At 39.5% G+C, this 23,797-nt stretch overlaps 1 protein-coding gene across 4 annotated transcripts in view; it reads left to right on the plus strand.

Annotated features, from left to right (window-relative positions):
• The window catches only part of furina (furin (paired basic amino acid cleaving enzyme) a), a 52,895-nt gene that overhangs the window by 24,052 nt on the left and 5,046 nt on the right, over nucleotides 1-23,797 (plus strand). For all 4 annotated transcript variants that reach the window (XM_058089799.1, XM_058089801.1, XM_058089800.1 and 1 more), the window contains exons 3-14: nucleotides 2,625-2,723; nucleotides 5,825-5,920; nucleotides 8,064-8,192; nucleotides 8,503-8,579; nucleotides 12,651-12,739; nucleotides 15,534-15,706; nucleotides 17,010-17,222; nucleotides 19,480-19,580; nucleotides 19,770-19,873; nucleotides 20,043-20,160; nucleotides 23,081-23,260; nucleotides 23,343-23,467. In XM_058089799.1, coding sequence (XP_057945782.1) covers nucleotides 2,625-2,723; nucleotides 5,825-5,920; nucleotides 8,064-8,192; nucleotides 8,503-8,579; nucleotides 12,651-12,739; nucleotides 15,534-15,706; nucleotides 17,010-17,222; nucleotides 19,480-19,580; nucleotides 19,770-19,873; nucleotides 20,043-20,160; nucleotides 23,081-23,260; nucleotides 23,343-23,467 — 1,504 coding nt within the window. The remainder of the gene's footprint in view (nucleotides 1-2,624; nucleotides 2,724-5,824; nucleotides 5,921-8,063; nucleotides 8,193-8,502; nucleotides 8,580-12,650; nucleotides 12,740-15,533; nucleotides 15,707-17,009; nucleotides 17,223-19,479; nucleotides 19,581-19,769; nucleotides 19,874-20,042; nucleotides 20,161-23,080; nucleotides 23,261-23,342; nucleotides 23,468-23,797) is intronic.

The following is a 23,797-nucleotide window of genomic DNA, read 5'->3' on the forward strand; positions in this document are numbered from 1 at the left end:
TGTACCCTTCTCAAACTTATCGACTTTTCTAGGATTTATTATGATGGCATGTGTACAAGTTGGGATTTTTTTTTGTTGTCTTAAGGGCCTGTGTACGCATGCCCTCTTTTGCTGCCTGCATCCAACATAGACCTTGCAGTGAGGACAGTTCTCATCGACCCGTGAGCTAACAGTCCTACAGCACTTCTGCCATGACTCTGTAAACTCTTTATACCCTCATCAAATCCACAAAGTTGAGGTCTGTCGTAGTGGACACGAAACCAATTTGTTGATGCATGCACAGGGTATAAAGTTATACAGAGTTGATATCATTTCAGTTATGTTTATCAATATCCACCTCCATAGTTATTTAAATGCCTCATTTATGCATGTTATGAATTATTACATAATTGTTATCACTCTTGCTGTAGGGTCTCCCAGTTAATCTTATAGTTTGTTCAATAGCATCATCTAGTATCATCACTGTCCAAAACTGTCCAATTTCACGACTAAAATTATTTTTTTTGTACGTTGGATGAAAGTAAAAAAAAACTGCATATACTCGTACTTTTTATTTTTTGGGAGGCGAGAGATAAAAAACTGCTACTAAAAAGCTGCAGATGGGAAAAGATGTTAGAGGAGAACACAAAGATTCTACATGCATACACAAAATAGTGAGGTGGGCAGTGACTATAAATGTAGTTTCGTAGAAATGAAGTACAACCAACTTTTTTTGACTATTCTACCACAGTTCCACCTTCATTATATACACAATGAGAGTCCTGGAGAGTAAATTGCTTGTCTCATTTTCTCAATTTATCACAAGCCGCTGATGCCCGGCATCGTGTTTGCTCAAATGAATGCTTAATGTGTGCAATGGAAAGGAAATATGTCATGGGTGGTTTCTCTTGAGTTTAATAAGGCAATAATGGTCTTCTGTCCATGGAATTACATAAATCCACAAGTGCAATTCAAGACTCCATGTGGAAAGCAGGTTCATATCACTATAATGCAGCCGCAGACCTCTCCCCTAGTTATCTCCAGGCAGTTTTGGTCTTGTAAAACAAACAAAAACAGCATTCACTGCATTTGAGACGTAAGACCTTTTGAATAGATGTTTTCCCACTAGGTGTGTTTGTCTGGCAGAGATTGCACAAACATACACATAAACATGACTTTTAATGACCTCGATGAATTAATGCCGCTGTTGAATAATAAGCTACTCGCAGGAGCCCCTGATAAGCCTTTTCTGCTCTATCTGTGACCAGCTTACTGCATCAGTAATGGTCACACTCAAGTCCTGAATCCACATTTTTCCAGCCGTTGTAAATGACTTTCTCCACCCCGGTGGAAAAAAGTTAAATCTCAGAGAAACAATGTGGTCTGGAATAAATGGCCGGAATCATTAGCCATTAAGTGTTGTTACTGATTGCCAAATGATGGTTAAGCTGGAGGGTAGACATTGAGCATGGAATGGACATACTTGAGTGAAATGTGTGTGTGAGTGTGAATATATTGGTAACAGTTGAGCTATTCTTAATGGGAGGCGACCTCTGGAACGGCATGCGTACATATTAGTATGTGTGCTTGTTTGCCTTGAAACTAATTGCTGTTGGGAATGTTGTTTTTTGTGCTTGTGTAGGCAAAATTGAGCTAGTTTGTAGTCTAACACGTTTTTAAGAGGAATAATAATTCATGCTGTGCTAATCTTTGTTTGCATGTATTGTAAAATATTAAGGGTAGAACTAGAGCTCAATACGATTTTATCGCAATACTTGCAAATAGAACCATATATATCAAACAAGTAGGATCTAATGAGAATTATTTTTCAGTGGTTGTTTCACAGTCTAATGGCGGTAAAAAAAATTTTTTTACACACGATTCCATTTTTTGGAACATGGTGTAAGTCAAACACAGAACACCTCACCGTAAAACAAGGCAGACAGTAATGCAGAACACACCAGAAGCATCTGTTTGTGTTTAACACGTTCTTCATGCTTTGATCTAATGGCCTGAGTGGAGGAATTGATCACCGCATAGTTTCATGACACTGCTTAATGGACCTCGCCACCCCACCCTCGTACTTGCTTATCTTTGATCCATCCCACCTCCCAGGCTCGTATCTTGGCAAACACAATGAACTGAATACCTGCTCCTCTTTTCTTCTATTGACTCAGTATTTTGTTTCTACTCTCATTCATTGCATTCTCCTTTGGCGGTGGACTTAAATTGGTTTCTACACAGATACTTTCAGACATTTTCATTGTCATGTGGTTTTATTTGCACTCATAGCTGTCCAGACTGCCCATTTGCTTTATATAGAAGGGCCTTATGTGTGTTATGTGTGTGACTATAGATAGAATTGGTTTGTTTACTATGATTTAAATAGAAGAACTTTTTAGGCAAGAAGGAACACTGTAACACAAATTGCAGTATCTCTACATCATCCTCCACTGGGACCATGTCGGTTTCTGTGCTTGTGTATTTTTCTGCTGCTCATACAATAATATACTGTATACACAAGTAAAAAAAAATCAATGTATTGCTCTTATATAACTGCATTTTAGGTTTGCTTGGTTTGCTCACTGCTTAACATAAATGTTTTAGCCTACTCATAATAACAGTCCTAATTGTGTTTATTTCAGGTTTTTGGTGATTATTATCACTTCAGGCATCGTACAGTGGTGAAGCGGTCACTGTCTGATCACAGGAGCACACATGTCCGTCTTCTTAAACATCCCAAGGTAAGAAGTTCAGCTTTTTTTTCATATTTCGGATATTTTTTTTGGACATGCTGACATCCAAAACATCTCACATCAAATGTCATTATTGCCATCAAATGAAAGGTTGTATATATCGGACCATTGTCGTGTTGCTAAATTATTATTATTATTATATTATCTCAGTTGATAACTTGAAGGCTAATAATCCTTGACAATCCTTAACAAATGATGATACAAATATATATTGTGATATATATTGTGAGCCAACAGCTATGTGTGCAAAACAAATCATTAGCTAGCCTGTTATTTTTAAATGTTACTCCCAGAAAAGCGTCTGCATTCATACTTGCTGTTGTCATGTTATCTGAGTGATGGAAGCTGAACTGGCTCTTCCCTGAGGAGGCCTGCAAGACATAAACACTCCTCCGTGGACTTCTGAAATGTAGTTCAGCTCTCCTGACTGATATAAATGGAAATTTCACATTTCTGTATTTTCCAGTAGTCTTGCAAGTGAATTTGAGGTTAGTTTAAAAATGAGTTTATGCCCTACCCCATTGGGAAGGACAAAGTGAGAAGTGTAAAATTAATATTCATCGCAGCAGTGGGAATACAAGGCAGTTTGAAGCTAAGTGAGGAGGACGCATGAGTTCATTTTAAACACGGGGAAAAGTACAGAAAAATGTGTTAAGATTTTTTAGCATTGTAAATGAAATGGCCTTTCATCTGGAAGAACATTAGTGCATTAGTGTATTCCAAATATGAATGTGAGTGTGGTGTGAATGGTTATTTGTCTATATGTGCCCTGTGATTGGCTGGCGACCGGTCCAGGGTGTACTCTCTCCCCTACCCTCTCGCTGACAGCTGGGCTAGGCTCCAGCACGCCAGCGATCCACGTGAGTTTAAGCGGTAGAAAATGAATGAATGAATCATGGAAAAGAGATGGAATCGGAGTCACTGTGTAGTCTTTAACCTGGTTGCCCCCCAATTGTAGTAATACCCCACAATCATATTGCCATATCTCTCGCTCTAAAGTGGTTAGCGTTGCTCCACGATTTGGCTGGATTCTGTCGCGTCTAGATAATCCACACTGCTTGCCTGTTGTGATATCAGTAATGATCATATTACTTGTGTTCACCTTGCTCCAAGTTTTGGGGGAAAAAATGGTGAAAAAGATTCCCTCTCTCCCCAAAATTGTCAAAAATTGGGGATATTAATCATTTTCATGAAGTGCTTCTAATGCCACGATGAGTTTATTTTGAGGGTATGGAGGAGTGTGGTCGTGCAGTCCTGATGCAGGCAGGGAATGGCGCAAATGGCTGTTGGCACTTGTTATTGCTAAAGCCTCCCTCTCTATTTGGGATTTCCTTTGCCACTCGGTCTCCATTTCCTGTTGTTGAATTCCTTTTTTCCCCACAGCACCTCAGAATGTGAAGCATTACCGTTTCATGTTCTCTTGTAAAATTCATGAAGGGTCACATCAGTTTCTTTAGTGCGTCTACTAATTTACAAGATGTATATATTTTTTATTAACAAAAAAAGGTTGCTATTTTTAAACCCAATAATTTGTCTATCTCTGCTGCATTTAGTAATCTGATCAAAGATGTTTTAATCCTGTGGTCCAAATAAAATTAACTTTGACATCCATTCCAAGAGGCAACTTGTAAGTAACCAAGATGAACTTGACCACCTTTTGAGGAGTGTTTAATTACTGAGAACAAAGCCAGGGTCTCTTAAATATGTCATAATGGTCAATAGAGCCCTGCTAATGCGGCCTAATGAGGACCTAAAGCTTGGCTGTATTAGCCATCTTCATGTATCTGAACCTTACTTTCATTATTCAGTGCTAAAACGGTTAAGGAAGGTTAACATTTTTGTGGGGGCTTGGTCTACATCATAGACAGTTTACAGAGAGGTCTTACCAAAACCTGTACGGGTTACGTCACTCGTGTTATCTCATCAGCGAAATCCGACCAGAACTGGGCTCACAAGATCGAATTGTGGGTAAGTCACAGTTGATGAACTACACTGCTGATGGGGATGTCATCCAACTTAATGTCCAAAACTATCCCTTTAAAAACTCATAGCTTTTAATAGTGAAGAACATGCAGCACATACTACTTGAGCTAAATTGTAGCTGGGGAAATTACACAGGATGATTTTCAAAATAAGATTAAGTAGCTTCTTTCCATCCGAATGAAAAATGCCCAGATATGTGAACGAAGGCAGTTGAATGGTTGCTGCGCTCGACTGAGTGTGTCACTCTGCCTGCAAAGAAGCTTCTAAGTCGATATTGCTGTTTTCCTTAAACAGAAAGCCAATAAAGACAGACAGAGAGAAATGGCTCGCTTAACAATTCCGTTAGTCCGCCTTCACACCAAATTACGTCAGTATTAAAATGACACGGAAGTGCTGTGTGACGTTCTCTTCACGGTTGGGTCCATTTGGAGACTCCAAATTGTTCATATAGGTTTATTGAGTGTGAATGGTTGTTGTTGACTAGTCTAGGATGCACCTTGCCTCTCACACCAAGTCAGCTGGGATATGCTATCAACAGTGAAGATAAGGCTGTAGAAAATTAATGAAATGGAGATGCAATTGCGTGGAATGTAACCTTCATTATTAATTTTATGTTCTGTCACTAGTGACCCTACCAAGGAGAGTGTTACCATTCATTTGACCTTAAAATATATTTTTATTTTTACACTTTCATTAAAATGCATAGTTTCTTCCATCAGATCTGACACATTGCCTGCAGCAAACTGGACGACAGTGTGTTATGGTGTGTGTGTGTGTGTGTGTGAGAGAGAGAGAGAGAGTAAACATGTACCATATAAGTAGAAGACTCTCACGCCGAACCAATCCAGAAATTTGAATTAGTCGCTTGCTACTGTGGAATTCATCAGTGAGTCTCATTAGCATGGTAGCCACAATCCTCAATGTGCCTCTCTAATCTCACCGTGCGCTGCCATCCTGCTGAGAATTCAAATATCTATTAAATCATTTGACACAATGACCCACATAGCTGGTACATAATTATTTCTGTCCCTGTTTCCTTGTTAATAGTGTTTACCATCATATCACTGTCGTTTTTGTATGCTCATTTCATATGTGTATGCATTCAGGTGACCTGGGCAGAGCAGCAGGTGGTCAAACAGAGGAAAAAAAGGGATGTCTTCATAGAACCTATGGATCCACAATTCAAAGAACAGTGGTACTTGGTGAGTTGGAGCTGTATTGAACCATCCAATAAAACTGTCAGTGTGTGTTTCTGTGTTGGAATTTATCTGGTTGAGCTTTTTTTATTCATCTAAAGTCAATAGGAACAATTGAATTTGAGGCCATGATGTTTGCATGAAGACAAAATCCTCTGTGAATCTATTATGACTGCTTTGAGGGAAATGTTCCCGTTAGCAGCACAAAGTTTTGCTGTTAACCCAAAGCACCTTTTTTTTCCTAAGCTACATGATTTCTTCTTTTTCAAAATGATTTATTTAAGTGCATAAAAAAACACAAATAAGAGTTTGTGAACGCAGCTAATCTTGAAGCTCATATGTGATTGACTTCGCTTGAAACAGCAGGCTGTTAAAAGCATCAGTTCCTACCCCTGAGGTTTCCTATTGAGCACCACTCTGAGGGTACTTCAGACAGGAGAAGATTTATTGTCACACAACAAAACTGCTCAGTAGTTGTTCAAAGGAACGCTGTCGTGCGGTGTGTTTGAAAAATTAACACATTGAAGCATTAAAAGATGCCTGGTTGCCTCAGAAGAAACTGACATTTTGACAATGATTAATGGAATTATACTTAAAAATTCAAATGATAGATGGATAATACAAAGTGATACATTAAAAGGCACACAGTCTAGTAAAGCTGTAAAAGCAATTTATGTGATTTTCATTTCTATTTTTAAATTAGGCAGCTTTTAAAGGAAAGTGACAAAAGAAAAGTGGAGCAACACCTCAAAGCCTTTTCACCACTGGGATCAGCTGTGCTTTGATCAGAATGTAAACATGCAATTTTCAACATAGCTACAAAAGAGCCCAATATTGTCACTGCTGTCTGTTTCCTTTTCTTATTCATATTTGGGGAGGCCAACCTAGTCTTGTTGCTAAAGAGAGACTGAATACAAAAGGCAAACGAGCAAAATGATGCATTAACTTGACTATTGAACTACTCAATTATTGTCTCGTCTTGTCTTTGATCACCAGTTTCATGTCTATGGGGAGAGGCAGTAGCCGTAACACGAGTATGAGAGAAATCACCGTATCTGTCCTGTTTTTTTTTGCTATTGTTCCTTTATGATGATGATACTTGAGATTTTAATTCAGTCTTGTCCAAGACAAAGCTGAGGGGTGGGGCGTACTTAAACATGAGTTCTGCATTGTATTGACTGGTGGAACAAGATTTACTCTCATATATTCACTAAATGAGCAGAAACTACATTAAATATACCGCCCATTGGACCCATGGTCGGAGCCCAACTAACGTGGAAGGTGTGGCCAAGTACTGCGCTCCTGCAGCAACCTGCAGATGTTGAAAATTGCCTTTGCAGGTGCATTTAGGAATAAGAGGTGCAGTGAATGAAGTATCCAGCGTATTCATCCAAAATGTGGCTGCCTTGTTGCCTATTCTATTAACTAAAATCCTGTTTTATTGTTGGGAGCAGGGGAGCTTTGATCATAAAACAAACATTCACCAAGTAACGTTTTGTTGTATTAAATTGAATCAAGGCTGCAGCACAAAAGTTAGTGAACTGAAAACACACTGAAGCCTAATGATGCTGTGCCGTCAATCAATTTTTGTGGCAGGAAGTGCCACAAAAAATACAAATACAAAAAAAATATCAATAGCAGGCATAAGTTCTTACATCGGTTCACTTTTGATGTTTTGTTGAGCTTTCCCATCTGAGTGAGCATGACATTATCATTTCCATTATGAGGGATTTTTATATGACTTTTCTATTCACTCTGTCATATGTAAAGGAGCTTTATCAGTCTCAATCAAAATTGCAGGTCAGTTCTTTCAGAAGTATATAATTGCCTTGATTTTCATACTGACGTCACAGCAAGGTTGAGCGATCCACAGTACAAGGAGGATGCACTGGATGGTACTTAATAATTTAACCATTGGCACACTTCAAAGAAAACCCCAGTTTTGACAAAGATTTAACAAGATTTAATGTTAACAACAGTATCAAAAGACATACAAAAGGCTGTGCATCATCTTGTGTTTTACCAACGTTTTGGTCTGCATGAATGATAAATGCAATAAATGATAATGTTTGAAGGCATCGCCTGTCAGTTTAAGCATATCATATTTTATTTGAAGTGATGTTTTGCCTTTTGCTTTTTCCATCCTCAGTACAACGCCAACCACCGTGACTTGAATGCCAAAGCTGCTTGGCAGTTGGGTTACACGGGTAAAGGAGTGGTGGTGTCCATTCTGGATGATGGAATTGAGAAGAACCATCCTGACTTAATACAGAACTATGTAAGTATAAATCTTCAGTGTATAAATGTAGAATCAACTGCTGAAACAACATAGATGTTGAGTGATACACAATAATACTTTGGGTTCTCTGTGTTGAGACTGCATCATATATGAATGCTGCTTTGCAGATTTTTATAATAGATAACATTTCTATGTGTGATTAATGTTGATTAATTATGAATTAACTACAGACAAGAAAATGTGATTAATCACGATAAAATAATGTAATAATTAAATTGACAGCCCTAATTGAAATACTTGACATTTCCCAGTAAACATATTTTAACATAATCGGCCTGTTTCATCATAGGACCCAGATGCCAGCTATGATGTGAATGATGGAGACCCAGACCCTCAGCCTAGATACACACAGCTTAATGACAACAGGTTGGCATCTGTATCTTTATTTCTTCCTCAGGCAGTTGACATTTAGATTCTTCTTCTGGTTGGTATTACCCAGGAAGACTTGAGGCGTCATTTGTCAAAGCCTACCCTATTTAAGGTATTAAAGGATTTAAACGGTCTGCCTTTCAATTCATTTTTGCATTCCGAAAATGCACAGTTATGTATTATGAGCCCTGTCCTCATTTCTATATTTGCATTGACCTTTTCTTTCACACTGTGTCATTACACTGTTTGCACCATATAGCTTGTGTAAGCAGAGTAAATCTACCCTAGGATTAAGGAAATGTGTGAAGAAAACAGATTTATTGAACTGGCCTCTGCAGGTGGCATTAGAGGTTGTTTACCACCATGGCGATGTCTTGCAGAGAATTGATTGAATTAAGTCATCAGAATTAATGAAAGAGAGTAAATCCCTTGGCTCTGAATGAACCCACCTTGTCTCCCCTTTAGTCTATCATCTGTACTCCTGACTTGTCCTTGCTTGTTGCTTGTGGGATTTTTTTCAAGGCTCTAGCATACATGGGCATCAAACATGACCAGTATTTGTCCTACAAACAGTAAGTTGTAGATGTCTCACTGATTGCCCACTGAAAGAATAATATTATGAATAATTAATATCCCGTCATCACAAGCTGGACGGCTTCAAAATCAATGTCATATATACATGAATCTACCTAAACTGCATACCTGTCCAATTGACAAATGTCTAAGTTGAAAAGACAATTATATATGGAAACTAGCCAGTAGAGTAATGCTGAATATACCTGCTTTTTGAACATATGTGGGGGGGGTGTTTAATATAAGTTTTACGTCTATATTTGTTATGTTCATATATGGGTGTATGGGCTGTTAATGCTTACTGTGTCTTTAAGGTTTGGCAGTCAAGTGTAACGGTTAACATAAAGTGTGGCGGTGAAGTAAAAAAAAGGCATTAAGCATTATACACGTTGTGGTTATTGTCTAATGCACAGACATGACTATTTTTCTGTTTTTGGTCTCTGCGTGTGTATCTTGTTACATGCGGATTGGGGTATAAATCCATAATTTAACACACATTTTCCACAAAAACATTGAAGGCAGCAAAATGTAGTTGGCTTAACTATATTGTTTACTCATTTGTTTATGGGTGCCAGTAATGATTAAACCACCATTAGTGACAAAATCCTAAATATTGGAACTAGTTGTGAAACAATGTGGGTGGGCATCCCTCTGGAGGAGTTGCACACTTTAACAGTTTCAGCCAAACCATAGATATATATACCTCTTTTGGCTCATAGTGGCCCAGAGCCCAGCTAAAGACACTTACTAGATATTTCTCTCTTGCTGCACCTTTCACCAACACTCACCCTCAGCCATTATCTCTCAAATGAGTGTTTGTGGTGCATTGGAGTCTCTTTCCTTACAGTAGTTTGGTGCAGATGCATGTGTAAATAACCAGTGTGCAGGCATGAGACGGCATAAGGTTGTGTTGGACTGAAAGTGCCTGTTCCCTCACAGAAAGCGCAACTGTGTTCACCTCCATAAAGATGTCTTTCTTTTCCAGCATACGGGTAGCAGTGAGGATGGCTCTGTAGCAATGTGACCATTCAACCACTTGTTTATTCAAGACAGCATGTAGTCGAGATGTTTCTTTTTCCAAAGTTTCCTTCCAGTGCCATCAGGATAGTGAACTCTTGCTTTCTCCTGATTAATTAAACTGATATTTTTCTTGAATATCATGGTGGCTTTTCTGCAGAGTGTGCCAACATAATTAAAACCCCAATGGTTTGCTACATACAGGAGTGCATTGCAGTGTAGGTCATAGTTATATTTACTTAGTCAATCATGGATTAGCTCAATTCTGTATCCATGTTCCCCACCGCTATATAAATATCAGGAAAGACATTAGCATAAGATTCAGCACATCTACACAGATTTTCTGGTTTATTTTGACATGGACGGAACTGCAGGACAAATGGATCACAAAGTGAGGCTTTGAGAGTCTCTAAATTTGTAATGTATTTTTCTCAGCATTGAAATGGGAAATAAGTCATTGGTATCATGTTCTGGAGCACACAAGATGTCGGGAGACCAGAACACAAGCACAAATTAGCTACACCACTGTATAAGCTGCAGGGTTCAAAGTGTGAGGAAAAAAAAAAACTCTTGTATGTTGGAAATTACGGTAGTTTTATTTCTTTTTTTTTTTTAATGTGCAGTTGTCTGATTTAAATGTCCCCACTCTGCATTCTTATCTGCAGATACATTTGAGATACATCTCTATGACAATAGCCTTTCCCCAGCAAATCTCCGGAGAGAGGCAGTTGCACAGTGATAATGGTTTTGCCAGCTGCGGGTATGAATACTGATCATGTTGGCCTTGGGCCCGCATGCAACTTTGATGTAACACGAGTTAGTTTCACAGTTTAGACCTTGCCAGGGGGCTTGTTCTTGCTGTAATCAAAACATGTCTTAAGTGAAACTGGATCTTTTGTCACATTCTCATAATAACACTATAGTGTCAGGTGCATCTTGATTTGTTACACAATGTATCAGGCATGAATGATAAGTACCTAATTTCATGAAAATACACCACGTGTATTCTGTGTATATTGAGAGCTTATAATGGCTAGAACACATTGAACCTTGGTTCAATAAGCTGTGCTAATGTGCTTTAATGTAATAATGTGATGCCGTTATGTGATCAAATAGATTCCTATATCCTTGACATCGCTGGTTTCTTCATTTCTTTTCAGTAAATGCCACTGTCACATTTTGTTTGACTTACACGGTTCTGTTATGGCTTATCTTTTTCTGTAAAATCAAATTCAACCAGATTCAGAAATGGAGAACCTTTTTTTTTTTCCTTTCCAGCATTTGTATTCCAGAAAACGAGTCTACCATTCTCATGACTGTAATAAATGTGTCAAAGGCAGATTCTGAAAAGGTTTGCTTGAAAGCTTATCACTTATCTCTTTCTCATCAGCTACATCCAAAGCGTGGATGTTGCACGACTGCAGCAATACCCTGGCAGAATAGATCTCAGGGAGCGCTGTGATAAAATGTTCTGGAAAATTGCCAAGATAATATGTGTGGGTTCACTTTTCTATGAATGTTTTTGTCCCGTTGTGTAGAAATATTGCACCAGCACATGCATAAGTAATGCCCTGCAGCACTGGCATGTTAGACTTGTTGGCCGTCTTAAATGGTACAGTGACATAAAATTCCACCTTGTCAGCTGAGAAAATGCAAATCATTTAAATTGTTCAGAAACATAAAACACGTTGTGGCTCTTCTGTGTTGTAATCACTTAACTTTGGGGGCTTTACAATGTACTGCGGATAGCCTTTTATGGTTTGTAAACCAGGTTATCAGTTATGCATAATTCAGATGGATGAAAAACATACAGTAGTTTGTGTTGTGTCCTCATTTAGACCTAAACTTCCTGTTTGGGAATGGCTGCACCCCAATATGGCACTGCAATATGTTGAAGGGCACTAGGAGTGTATCCTAAGTGTATCCATCTGGTCGACCAGGGGAATGCACCTGACTGGAATGTGCTGATCAGCCACTCTGTGTTAGCTTCTTGGACGTCAGAACACTGCAGTGCCTGAAGCTAGATACATTACAACAGAGGCTTGGGAATAATGAAAGACTCAGGCAATGGCAAATGGTGTTCACAAAAATCCATCTCACATGCGGAGCCTGTATGTCTTTTTGTTTTTTCTTTCCTTTGTCTGATTTCATATACTCTCTTACTCCTCCAAGGTCACCAATTCTGTTGGCTGTAAACAATGTACAATGTTTTAACACATTGACTAGTTTTTTGGACCAATGGCAATGTAGATTTGTTTGAAGAAATCACAGGTAATACTTTGGTTTCTGTGTTTGTTTTGTCTCAGTCTGCAGCTTAACCACATTTCTTGGGTAGCACATTCTTTCACAAGCAATCTTGTTAGCTGAGGGCAATACCTGTTCCTGTAAATGTCCCAAAAAATTGCTATGGTCTAAGGTGAATGATAAAACAACCTTGTTTTTTTAACATGCTTCTTTCAATCTTCCTACCTTTTATAGGCATGGAACACGATGTGCAGGAGAAGTGGCAGCAGTAGCCAACAATGGGATTTGTGGAGTCGGTGTGGCTTACAATGCCAAAATTGGAGGTACGCAATCAGGAAACACACTATTGATACGCACCCTAATTCACATATCGATCAGTTCTTTTTTCTACTTTGTGGGAACAGTTTAACAATTAAACAGTTAAAGCCCATTTCTGCGTTCAATAATGTTCAATAAAGCCCCAAAACGAGTTTGGTGTGGAATAAGCCTATATCTTTAGGATGAACTACAACAAAGATTTTGATCCAACATTTCTCAGCAAGACCTTAGGCATCAGAAGGTTCTTCTGGATGAATGGACAAAAAAAACACACCTTTCACATTTTGGTTAAAGTCTCTGCAGGAGAGACGAATGAGTGGCAACTCTTATTTCATTATTTTTTACTTTGTGTAGGTGGTGCCAACTGCCACAATATGTCTATCAATACATTGCGCCTATCTTCCTGTTGTACTGTGAGACATTGATTCAGAGATTAATAATTTAAACAAAACCCAATATGTCAAATGTGAAAGATGTGAACAGACATGACAGCACTGTTGTCTCTAAGTAACACAGCAGATGGGCTTCAGATATTTTGGATGCCACATCACAAAGGCGGAAGTCAAAAATCAACAGAAAACACATTTTTACAGTATTGCTCTGATATCAACGACACTTCCGCAACTCAAACAAGTCCTAACTGCTCAAAAACGGCTTCATAATTAATCCATGCACTGGTGGTGACAGATGCAGGGTGCTCAAAGTTAATAGGCAAGAGTGTTCCTGACTTTTATTTCCCCCCCAACTTAGCCATTACTTTGACAATGTCTTAATTACTGTGAGAGTAGTTATTTTACATTTATAGCAAATGGATGTGAGTACCTGCTCACAGTATAAATACCTGTATTAATTTTGTTACACCTGATTCTCATATGTTTAATGTGATATCATTTACTCTCAGTGGGAAGTTAAAACACTGCAATGTTAAAATGACTAAATACAGACAAATTATGTGATAAATATAAACTATGATGCACATATTTATAGGATGTGCTTCTAATGTGGCTTCCAGATGTAGCATTTAGTTCTTTAAAAGGCAGCAGCTGCTTTTATCTTTGTGCCCGTTCTCTCATTTCCCCTCGGCTTATCTCTCCTGCATGCTACTTCCAGCTGTCGTATCAATTTTAGACCCCTCACATAGAAACGCCTTTACACACATCTTTTTGATCATTCCAGGTGCCTTGTGGGAATATCACATACACCCTCATTAAGATGAAAGGTACACTGTGTGTGGTCTCATAGGTGGCGCATCCTTCACAACTTCTTGTTTGAGCTGTGAAACCGAGTTTCGAAGCAGTATATTTGCAGCTAGTTGAAACAAAACATTTTCTAAGAAAACTGTACTTTTGCTTCGCCATTACACCTTGCAGTCTCTTAAGCCAAGTGAGAGAAATATTGTCTCTGTGGTCGGCAATCCTTTCTTAAGTTTCAAGAGTTGTTCCTGGCACTAAGGAATGTATTCCTAGCACAGTAAAAATGTTTCAAAATAAACCTGTTTTAGAATCTAACATATTATTGCCAGGTTTGGGGTTCAAGTATGAAATTTGTCCTGGCACCAGATGCGAGTGGCATGCCACACATTCACTGAACATTAAACTGATGAATGCATACACAGTTCAGAATCAAGAAAGCATTCTAATGGACAAATGTTTCCCATTAAAACTGAAAGCAGGGATCACAGTGGGTCATTTAAAGCAGAAGAGGGTGGATTTAGTTATTTTTGTGGCTGGCCAGAGAGAATGATAAAGAAAGGTTGATGTCTACATACACAAGTTGAACCATAATTTATGAGTCTATCTTTCTTGTTTATGTTGCTTATTTCGGACCCTTTGGGGGACTGGGGAAACTTGAGGCTCCTCTGTGAATTACACAACCCTTGCACAGAAGTTGATGCCACCACAGAAATGCCACAGTCTGTTTGATGCTTTTTCAGTATGTATAGAGCAACATAGAGGGGAAAAAGATTCAGTGCAACCAAATGTGTTTTGGGAAAAGCAGCATGTTAAGGAACTGTCTTTCATTTCTCACCACTAACAGCGTCTCTAAGGAATGTCGCACTAGAGAAGCTTCTGATTTTAAAAAGCGACGTTATTGCGTTACGCCGCACATTTTCTGCATGCCTTTCTTTATCGTCATTTCTGTTTATTTCTGTCAGATAACTTTCAAGTGCTCCTCTCATTTAACAGTCGCATCATTTTTATCTCGCCTTTTCATATTTCTGTAAGAACATTCTGTTTTCAAAGAGGCGACAATGTGGTTTACAAATTCGTTCTGAACGCAAGCACGACAAAATGTTTCTTTTATATCGTGATGGGATGTAATACTGTATGTATAAACATATTTATGAATAAACACCAATTACATGGTCTGACGCTACTCACACAGCACATGCACTCGCACAATGGGTACACAATATGCACACACTGCAAGAGAATTATGCAAATGTCTAACACGGCAGTGGTATCGCTGCGTGCCCATAAATCCTACCTCGCCTAAAATGGGAAATACAATGACAGCATTGAGCCACAGATGGAAACTAAAGACACAACTAAATCAAACCATAGCTGCAATTAAGAAGCGCTAACCATCGTCATTACCTGCTTCATGATGTTTCCAAACAAACTTGTTGGTGCAATTTAAGTGATGAAGTTGACGTTGAAGATGTTATACCTCGTAAAAATTGTGTCCTTCAGACATTAGCTTTGTAATAGCGTCCATTTATTTAGGATTATATCAGTATAAACTTGAATATAACAAAGTTGCAAAGTGAGTGTACTTCTGTGTGTCGACACGATGCAGGTGTTCGCATGCTGGATGGTGAGGTGACGGATATTGTGGAGGCCCAGTCGCTCAGCCTGAACCCCCAACACATCGACATCTATAGCGCTAGTTGGGGCCCAGAGGATGATGGCAAAACTGTGGATGGACCTGCCAAACTAGCCAAAGAGGCCTTTAAGCGAGGAGTTATTGAGGTGTGCGTGTGTGTGTGCATGCATGCGCTCATGAAGGGACTGCTGTTTGTGTGGGACAGAAATTATTTACTGCTTGTGTGTGGCTTCCTTTCAACAGTCTGTAATTGAACTGTTCAAGCATGAGAGGACAAAAGCGGAAGGAACAAAGCAGTTTTCGACCCTGACAATTACGAAGGGAAGGGAATGTGCTCTGAAAGCCACTAGTGAGGAACATTTTCTAAAATGAGCTGAAACAGTGCTGATGGAAACCAAACCTGAACTGTGGGAAATATGTTTGACCTGATGGAAATGCAGCATGAAAGTTTCTTCTAGTAGTTGTTGTCCATGGTTAACTCAATTATTTGCATTTAGTCAGAGAGATAGAAATACATCTTATCTATAATATGTAGGAGAAATGCAGTATAAAAGTTTATTTTAAAGTAGTTGTTCAGGCTCATGTCAGTTGATTAAAATATTTAATCTTGATTCCCTGCTCGGGCATCTCCGTGTGGAGTTTGCATGTTCTCCCCGTGCGTGGTGGGTTTTCTCCGGGTACTCCGGTTTCCTCCCACATTCCAAAAACATGCATGTTAGGTTAATTGGCCAAATTACCCGTATGACTGCGAGTGTGAATGAGTGTTTGTATATAACTGTCCTGTGATTGGCTGGCGACCAGTCCAGGGTGTACCCTGCCTCTCAGCCGAAGGCAGCTGGGGTAGGCTCCAGCATGTCCACGACCCTCATGAGGATAAGCGGTATGGAAAATGGATGGGCGGTATAGAACACTGTCTTGGAACACAGTCCTATTCCTGGTAGTGTTTTGTCCCTTGTTAGAATGCATGGGACTCTGTCATGTAAAATGAGATTAATGAGCCAGCAGATCACACCCCAGACAACCACATATGCGCGCCATGCATAAACACATCCAAGCAGCCACATACAGACCTCGTTTGTGGAGTGTGAGATTCAAGGCATGTGCCATAAAACTGATTTCGGACCACTGACACAGACTACTTTGATTATTGCTGCAGTGACCACGCTGTCAGTTAGCAGTGGGGTGGCACATGGCCAGGTTGGATCAATGCAGTGTGAGACAGTGCCACTCAATACCATAAAGCTGAGTTATTGCACCTTGAGCACTGAAGGTTTGGATGATTAATATTACAGTGACCTGCCATCAATTCAGTGGCTTTTGTTTTACATCGCTGTCACACATTTAGCTGCTTTTAAACTCCCAAGTTGACCTTCAAAGTTGAAATTAGTACTTATTTTGTTACATTTTAATGGATGAAGGCGTTAATGATGGTTTCCTTTTCTAACTCAGGGTCGTGGAGGTTTAGGCTCCATCTTTGTGTGGGCGTCTGGCAATGGGGGGCGAGAGAAGGATAGCTGTAACTGTGACGGCTACACCAACAGCATCTACACCCTGTCCATCAGCAGCTCCACCCAGAATGGCTATGTTCCCTGGTACAGCGAGGCTTGTTCATCCACCCTCGCCACCACCTACAGCTCAGGCAACCTTAATGAGAAACAGATAGTAAGTGTTTCTTCTTTCTTGTTAAGTGTTTGAAGGGCATGATTTTCTATTTAATTTTACGGTGTGCATAATCACTGCATGGAATCTTCTAATTAGCAAATCAAATATTTCCAAAGGCACAGTAGGGATCTTTATAACTATAACAGGGATTGCCTTGTTGAAACACCTGTGCAGAGGATGATGACACAGCTGGCAAAAATGATGTTCCAGGATGAGAAAGTGTATCAAAAGAAGATTTTGATCATCTAAGTAGTTGCACAATAATTGTGTGTTGATTAAGTTGAAATGTAGCATCGGGGTCTGCAGCGTTATGACTTCCCAATCCTCTTTTCCCTGCTCTGTCCTCTTCTTTTTTTCTCCATTAATTCACTTTTAGCCCATTAAAATGATTATGAATAGTAAGCTGCTGGAAGTCATCCTGGCAAGCTGCTGCTTAACAGTCACCTCACAAACACAAAATCATGATATGCTTCCATTCTCTTAACAGCCACACTGGATGGGCAGCTCATACCATCTCAGACCTTCGTCTTCTCTCTTAATCTCTCTATTGTCTATTGAATGATCTTGTCACTATAAAACTGTCTTGCAAAGTGGAGAGTTGGACTCCGATGGTCCTATAGAAAATAGCTCCTTCAGGTTGCATTCTCTGTGTTGTTTGATATGCTGGTCTGGGCACACAATGAGTTTGAAAACAATTTGTGCTTTATTTTGATAAGCATACACCGGAAAGGCCCGTCTGCCTTGCTGACACTTGATGCGTGTGACGAGATATGCGACACATCTTGCATTGACTTTGACTTTGTTTCTTATTATCGGGAGAATGAACAAAAGCCCGTAAAATGTGTTGTTAATTGACGACAGCTTGTCACACGCGAAGCCTATCTACGCAGGTGTTTGTGATCACTCGTGTTTCATCTCATTCCACTTTCTGGCATTTTTGTTTACATGCCTGGCTGGCGGCATCTAGCTAGCTAGGAGCTACAAGTGGTTATTGCGTTCATGGGATACATCGATCATCATCAGAAGTTTTTTTTTTAGAGTGTCACCTAATCTTGCTCTTTTGTTATCATTACAGTACGTATGGTCTTCAAAACACTAGTTGTGTGTCAAAGTTGTGCAACAGAAACGCGTAGTGTGTACAGCTTTAGACAGTGACATGAAAGCATTGACTCCCTCGACTGTCTACGATGTCATCAGCAGAGGACTCTTTAGTTCTTTGCTAACTAACATCTTTTCCATGTAATAACATCTCCACGGCAAGCAGGAAGTGGAAAAAGTTGTGATGCCTGCACACACACAGTTCAGTTCCAAATGTGAAAACTCTAAATATTTATGGTGTTATAAGAAATGTCAATAAAATAATGTAAATAAATTACTACTAATTATCTAAAACGTTTTTTTTGCATTGTTTATGTTGTGGTGTAGTTGTTTAGACATTATGTTTGAAACACTGTTGAGAACTGGTATTTTGCTGAAACTTACCAATGTTCTACTATTGATTTACTAAAGAACAGAAAAAGATAAAAACAATCTTAAATTTTAGATGAAAGATTAGAGTCTACCAAATTTTGGTAGGAAACATGTTCATATAGCCCTGTAACGCAATATTCTGCGTGCCTTGAAAAATCTGTCAAAATCGTCAAAAATATCCGTTACTGGGAGGGATGTCTTTTGAATAATGGCTGGGATTGAATGAGTTAATCGACAATAATAACTTATTATATAATAATTTACTTCTGTGTTGACTGCCCTAAAATCCTGAAACTTCAGCAGAAAGTGTTGATAATTATCTTAATAAAATAATTCAAATTCCTGAAAAACACAGATGTTACGGCGTTGATTGGCTTGGGGCTTCTGTCATTTTTCCTAACCTTTATCACATAAAAACATTCTGCCTCATGATTCATATTAATGCAGCTTTTACAAATAACATGTGAGAGCTGCCCAGTACAACACCGGACCTCTGCTGTGCATCACACAGCTGATCAGTTCAATCAAAAAAGGCACCTCCTGCATTGATATTTGATGAAAAAGGGCCAGCGTATGTTTTACGCTTAGACTTTTCCTAATTGCTGCCAGACAAGGGAGCCATGGTGATGACTTCTTGCACGCAATTTCCCACTTCTTTATCATTTCACATGTGTTACTTCCAGCAGACACATTTGCATGATAAGATAATAAGTGGCAATTGAAGAGGTGGAAACGTGTCTCCAATTGGTCTTTTTTTAAAGCTAATGTAATTCTTCTTCCTTTTCAGGTCACGACCGACCTTAAATCTAAATGCACAGACTCCCACACAGGAACCTCTGCCTCCGCCCCTCTGGCTGCAGGGATCATCGCTCTGGCTCTTGAGGCCAAGTAAGTGCTAATCAGTATTTTTTTATGTCTCACATTGCCCACAGCTTTGTCCTAAGATTCATGTTCTGAAAACTACTCTACGTACACTGATTTACTTCTTTGTCCTTAGCAGTGTTTCTCCACATTTTGAGGAGTTTTAGCTAACTCAGGACTTTTGTGTGGTGTAAATACTTGTGCATTTTATTCCAGTAAAAACCTGACCTGGAGGGACATGCAACATCTGGTTGTGCGAACGTCTCACCCCGCCCACCTGCTCACCAATGACTGGAATACTAACGGGGTTAAACGCAAAGGTACAAAGTGTCTACGACATATTTTGACTCTAGTGTGATGAGCTACAGGGACAGGATTTGAACTTTGATTTCTTGAAGTGGCATGCATTGCGACAGCCCTACTATCAGGATGTTGCTGTCAGAAGGCCAGCTGTCATGTCTGTTTGCTCTCTTTTCTTCTTTCCTGCAGTCAGCCATTCATATGGATATGGCCTACTTGATGCCAGCGGAATCGTATCGCTGGCAAAAACATGGACTAACGTGGGGCCGCAGCGGAAATGTGTGATCACCTTGGTCTGCGAGCCGATGTTAGTAAAATGCACACAGCACACTTTGTATTTAATGTCATAATTCCATGTTTTTTTAACGACTCACAACAATGTATGTATGGCATTGTACTCTAAAGCTCCTTTATTTTGTTCAACACCGTCTTGAGTAAGATGGCAAAATTATTGGGACGTGCGTTTTGTGAAATAGCTCCAAGTACTAGAGATACTTCAAGTACTTTACAGCATTTATGCAGTGGGTTAGCTGTGTTTTTTGTTATCATACATGTCATACGACTTAAGCTTCCAAATCAAACACGTCTTCTAAGGTGGCAGGAAGAAAATGTAAATTAAATACTTCCTCTTGGCCATTTTTTATCCTCTAAACTCAGTCTTGACATCTCATCTTCATGATGCACTTGCTGCCTCACAGTGGTGTGTATGAGTGGGTCTCTTTAACCGCGGCTCTGGGTTGCTCAGAGCAGATGGCTCGAGCATCTGGGAGCAGCAGTCAGAGGAGGTGATTCAATTTACATTCAAGGTATTTAGCTGTGTCTCTTCTGGACACTGACGTCTACCAGCATGTAATTACGCATTGTATTTTATTATGGAGGGCAGGAAGTGTTTCCTCGCTGTGACAGCTGTGTTTTATGGTAAATCAAAAGTAAATACTGGAGTATGAACAGTTAGTCTTTACTTGAATATTACACAAAATAAGAGCTAAAAGTATTCTTTTAATTATTGTTTGCCTGGTAGGGAGATTACTAATTTTCAAAATAAAAGCTCTAAGCAACCCTATGCTTTTCATCCAGACTTTTGACGAACATTATTTAAATTGACTTATGCTCTCCTTTTTGTTACATCGTGATTGGAGGTGTGACCCTTGTGATGTAATGACACGGCTCTGCAGGACAATATGTTGTAGAGCCTGTTCACGGCCACACTGCTTCAAATCCAGCTCTGAACTAAATCTGCTGCAGTGGAAAAGAGGTATAAGTGAGCCGTGAACGAATCAGTCCCTCCAAACAGAATAGAGAGCAGAAAAAATTGTAGTGTGTAGAATTCATTACATATGGTCCTACATCCATTTTAATGCATTTTATTTGTACATGTATAACCACGATGACTTTTGTGGTAAAAATGCAATATCTTATCTCTGTTTGTTCATAGAAAATGATGTGAAGTTTAGCTCTGTTATCACAGAATGCTTACATTTGATAGTCTCTTCAACTAGAGAGGATGATCAAACAAACATGGTAGCACACTGGATGTGTTTTTGTTCAAGGAGCTGTCAGAAAGATTTTAAGCCTATTGACTGAACACTCGGTGTGACAGACAAAGAAATTGCTTCAAGACATAATTACTGCAGTGTGACATGAGCTGAACTCTGGCATTGCTGCCAACCAAAAAAAGGTTATTGTACAGACAAATCTTACTGTTTCTACAACAACACTACGTATAATGGAGATTTAAACCGCTGTTTATATTAATTCACTTTCTGTGCATTCACTTTCTGGCGGTATGTAGCACCATGTTGCAGGCCAAACATGCAGAAAATGTGCTTTTTATTGAAACACCGGCAAAAACACAAAAGATAGATGAAGTGCTTTATAGTCATCTTTGACGAGGAAGAGTGCCCTTCGTATAAAGTATGTTCACTTTCTACACTCGTATTGCTATATACTGTACAACACGGTCAATCATGAAGAGGACATGCTGGCATAGATGTACTACAGATATCTACATGTCTAGTAACAGTGCCACCATGTTGTGTATTTGTCAGAATAAAATCATAGCGCATGCAACGCAGTAGGGTGAATGTTTTGCAGTCGTTCAACAATAGAAGTGTTTGGCTTATTGCATATTGTGTAACAAATACATACAGTTGTGAAAAAATAGGACAGACTTTAAGTTTTTGTGTGTATTCAACTGGTGGGTCATGACCAAAAAGTGGGCCGCACAGGAGTTTTCATTAGCCCAAAAAATGCTCCAATCAAATAATTATTGAATTTGTGGATGAAAAATTGTTGTTCCTGATATTATCATGAAACTTGTTTTGTGTTGGCACATTGATTGATATTTTGTACTACCTCAAAAAGTGCAACATGCTGTTTGCGACATGCTTGCAACACTCCTATAGACCAGCTACATACGATAACCCGCACAGAAAGCTTTTTAGATCTTCCAGAATCTGCACCTATTCCAGTTGGATTTCCTTGGATTTCCAAAGCGGTTTGTTTTAATTTATTCCACCCATGGCACGCCTACTCCACTGTAATTGGTCACACTCAGCTTGTACAGGTAGCATCTTGTACATCTTGTACCCAGGCACGTCTATGTAAAGAAGTCACTGGCTAGATGGAGCTCACTGTGATGTCACAGTGAGCCGTAGTTAGAAAAACAAATCCGAGCCATCCCAAACTTCTTTCAGGGCGCACTTCCAAATGCGCAAACCTCATGATGTAAAACTTTGTCATTGTTTAGTGGACACAGCATAATAGGTCCCCTTTAAAGGGTGATGGTGGGCCCCACAGCCAAACTGGTTGAGAAACCCTGATTTATATACTTCCTTGAGTAAAACTCCATTTAAACCTTGAAACTGCTTCAACAGCATGACTGTCAATGATCACACTTTTTTAATCTAAAAAATTTCCATACTTCAATAACTGCACACGTTCACTCGAGTCACAATTGTTCTGGATGCATTTAATCTCCTAAGCGGATATGAGAGACGGTGTAAAAACAGAGGGTTCTTTACTTTTGCAGAACACACGGTCGCTCCAGGTGGCGAAACTCTAATCCTGTTCACTGCGACAAACTCTTTGCCCCTTGCAGCGTATCACACTGGTCAGGAGCTAAGTAGCATTCTGATCCCAAGCTTAGGGGAAGCCTATAATGATTCTGATGGTATATTAACTACCACAGCCCTGACATCATTTGACAGCTTTTATTTCATTGACAGGAACATTGGCGGCCATTTGTCAATTAACAAGAGCGTGGATGCCTGCTTTGGGAGCGACAGTCATGTGACCTCACTGGAACACGTCCAAGCCCGGCTCACTCTGTCTTACAACCGGAGGGGGAACCTGGCTATTCACCTCATTAGTCCTGCCGGCACGCGTTCCACATTGCTCCACCCCAGGTACCACCACGGAGCTGCACGCACATGCAGACACAATCTGGTCAACGCAAGCTGTTTACACACCTACTCTCACCTCCTGCAGGCCTCATGACTACTCATCAGAGGGTTTTAATGACTGGGCTTTTATGACGACCCATTCTTGGGATGAGAACCCCACAGGGATGTGGACGCTGGAGATTGAGAATGTGGCTGGTGCCAGTGACTATGGTAATAAACTTTATCATCAAAAATTGACAGCTGTTTGTGTTTTTAACTGCATAACCTGATGTCGGCGTTTTAGTCTTCAGTCTTATCACATTGGATATACAGTGTATGTAGAACATAATTTATCTATGGAATGAAATGTTCCTCAGAGTATTTGGGTAACTTCACCGAAATGAATGAATGCTGCTGATGTACATGATAAAAACCCATAAGATGCCCTGTGTGGTACATTGTAGTTGCCTACAACAATGCTTTTATAAATCCAAAGTCGCTGAGTGACAGGCCTACTTTTTTCCCCTGGAAGAGTTTTTTCTCCATTAAATCTTTTTTAAA

Source organism: Doryrhamphus excisus, chromosome 12, assembly GCF_030265055.1.
Source record: "Doryrhamphus excisus isolate RoL2022-K1 chromosome 12, RoL_Dexc_1.0, whole genome shotgun sequence".
Taxonomy (NCBI): Eukaryota; Metazoa; Chordata; class Actinopteri; order Syngnathiformes; family Syngnathidae; genus Doryrhamphus; species Doryrhamphus excisus.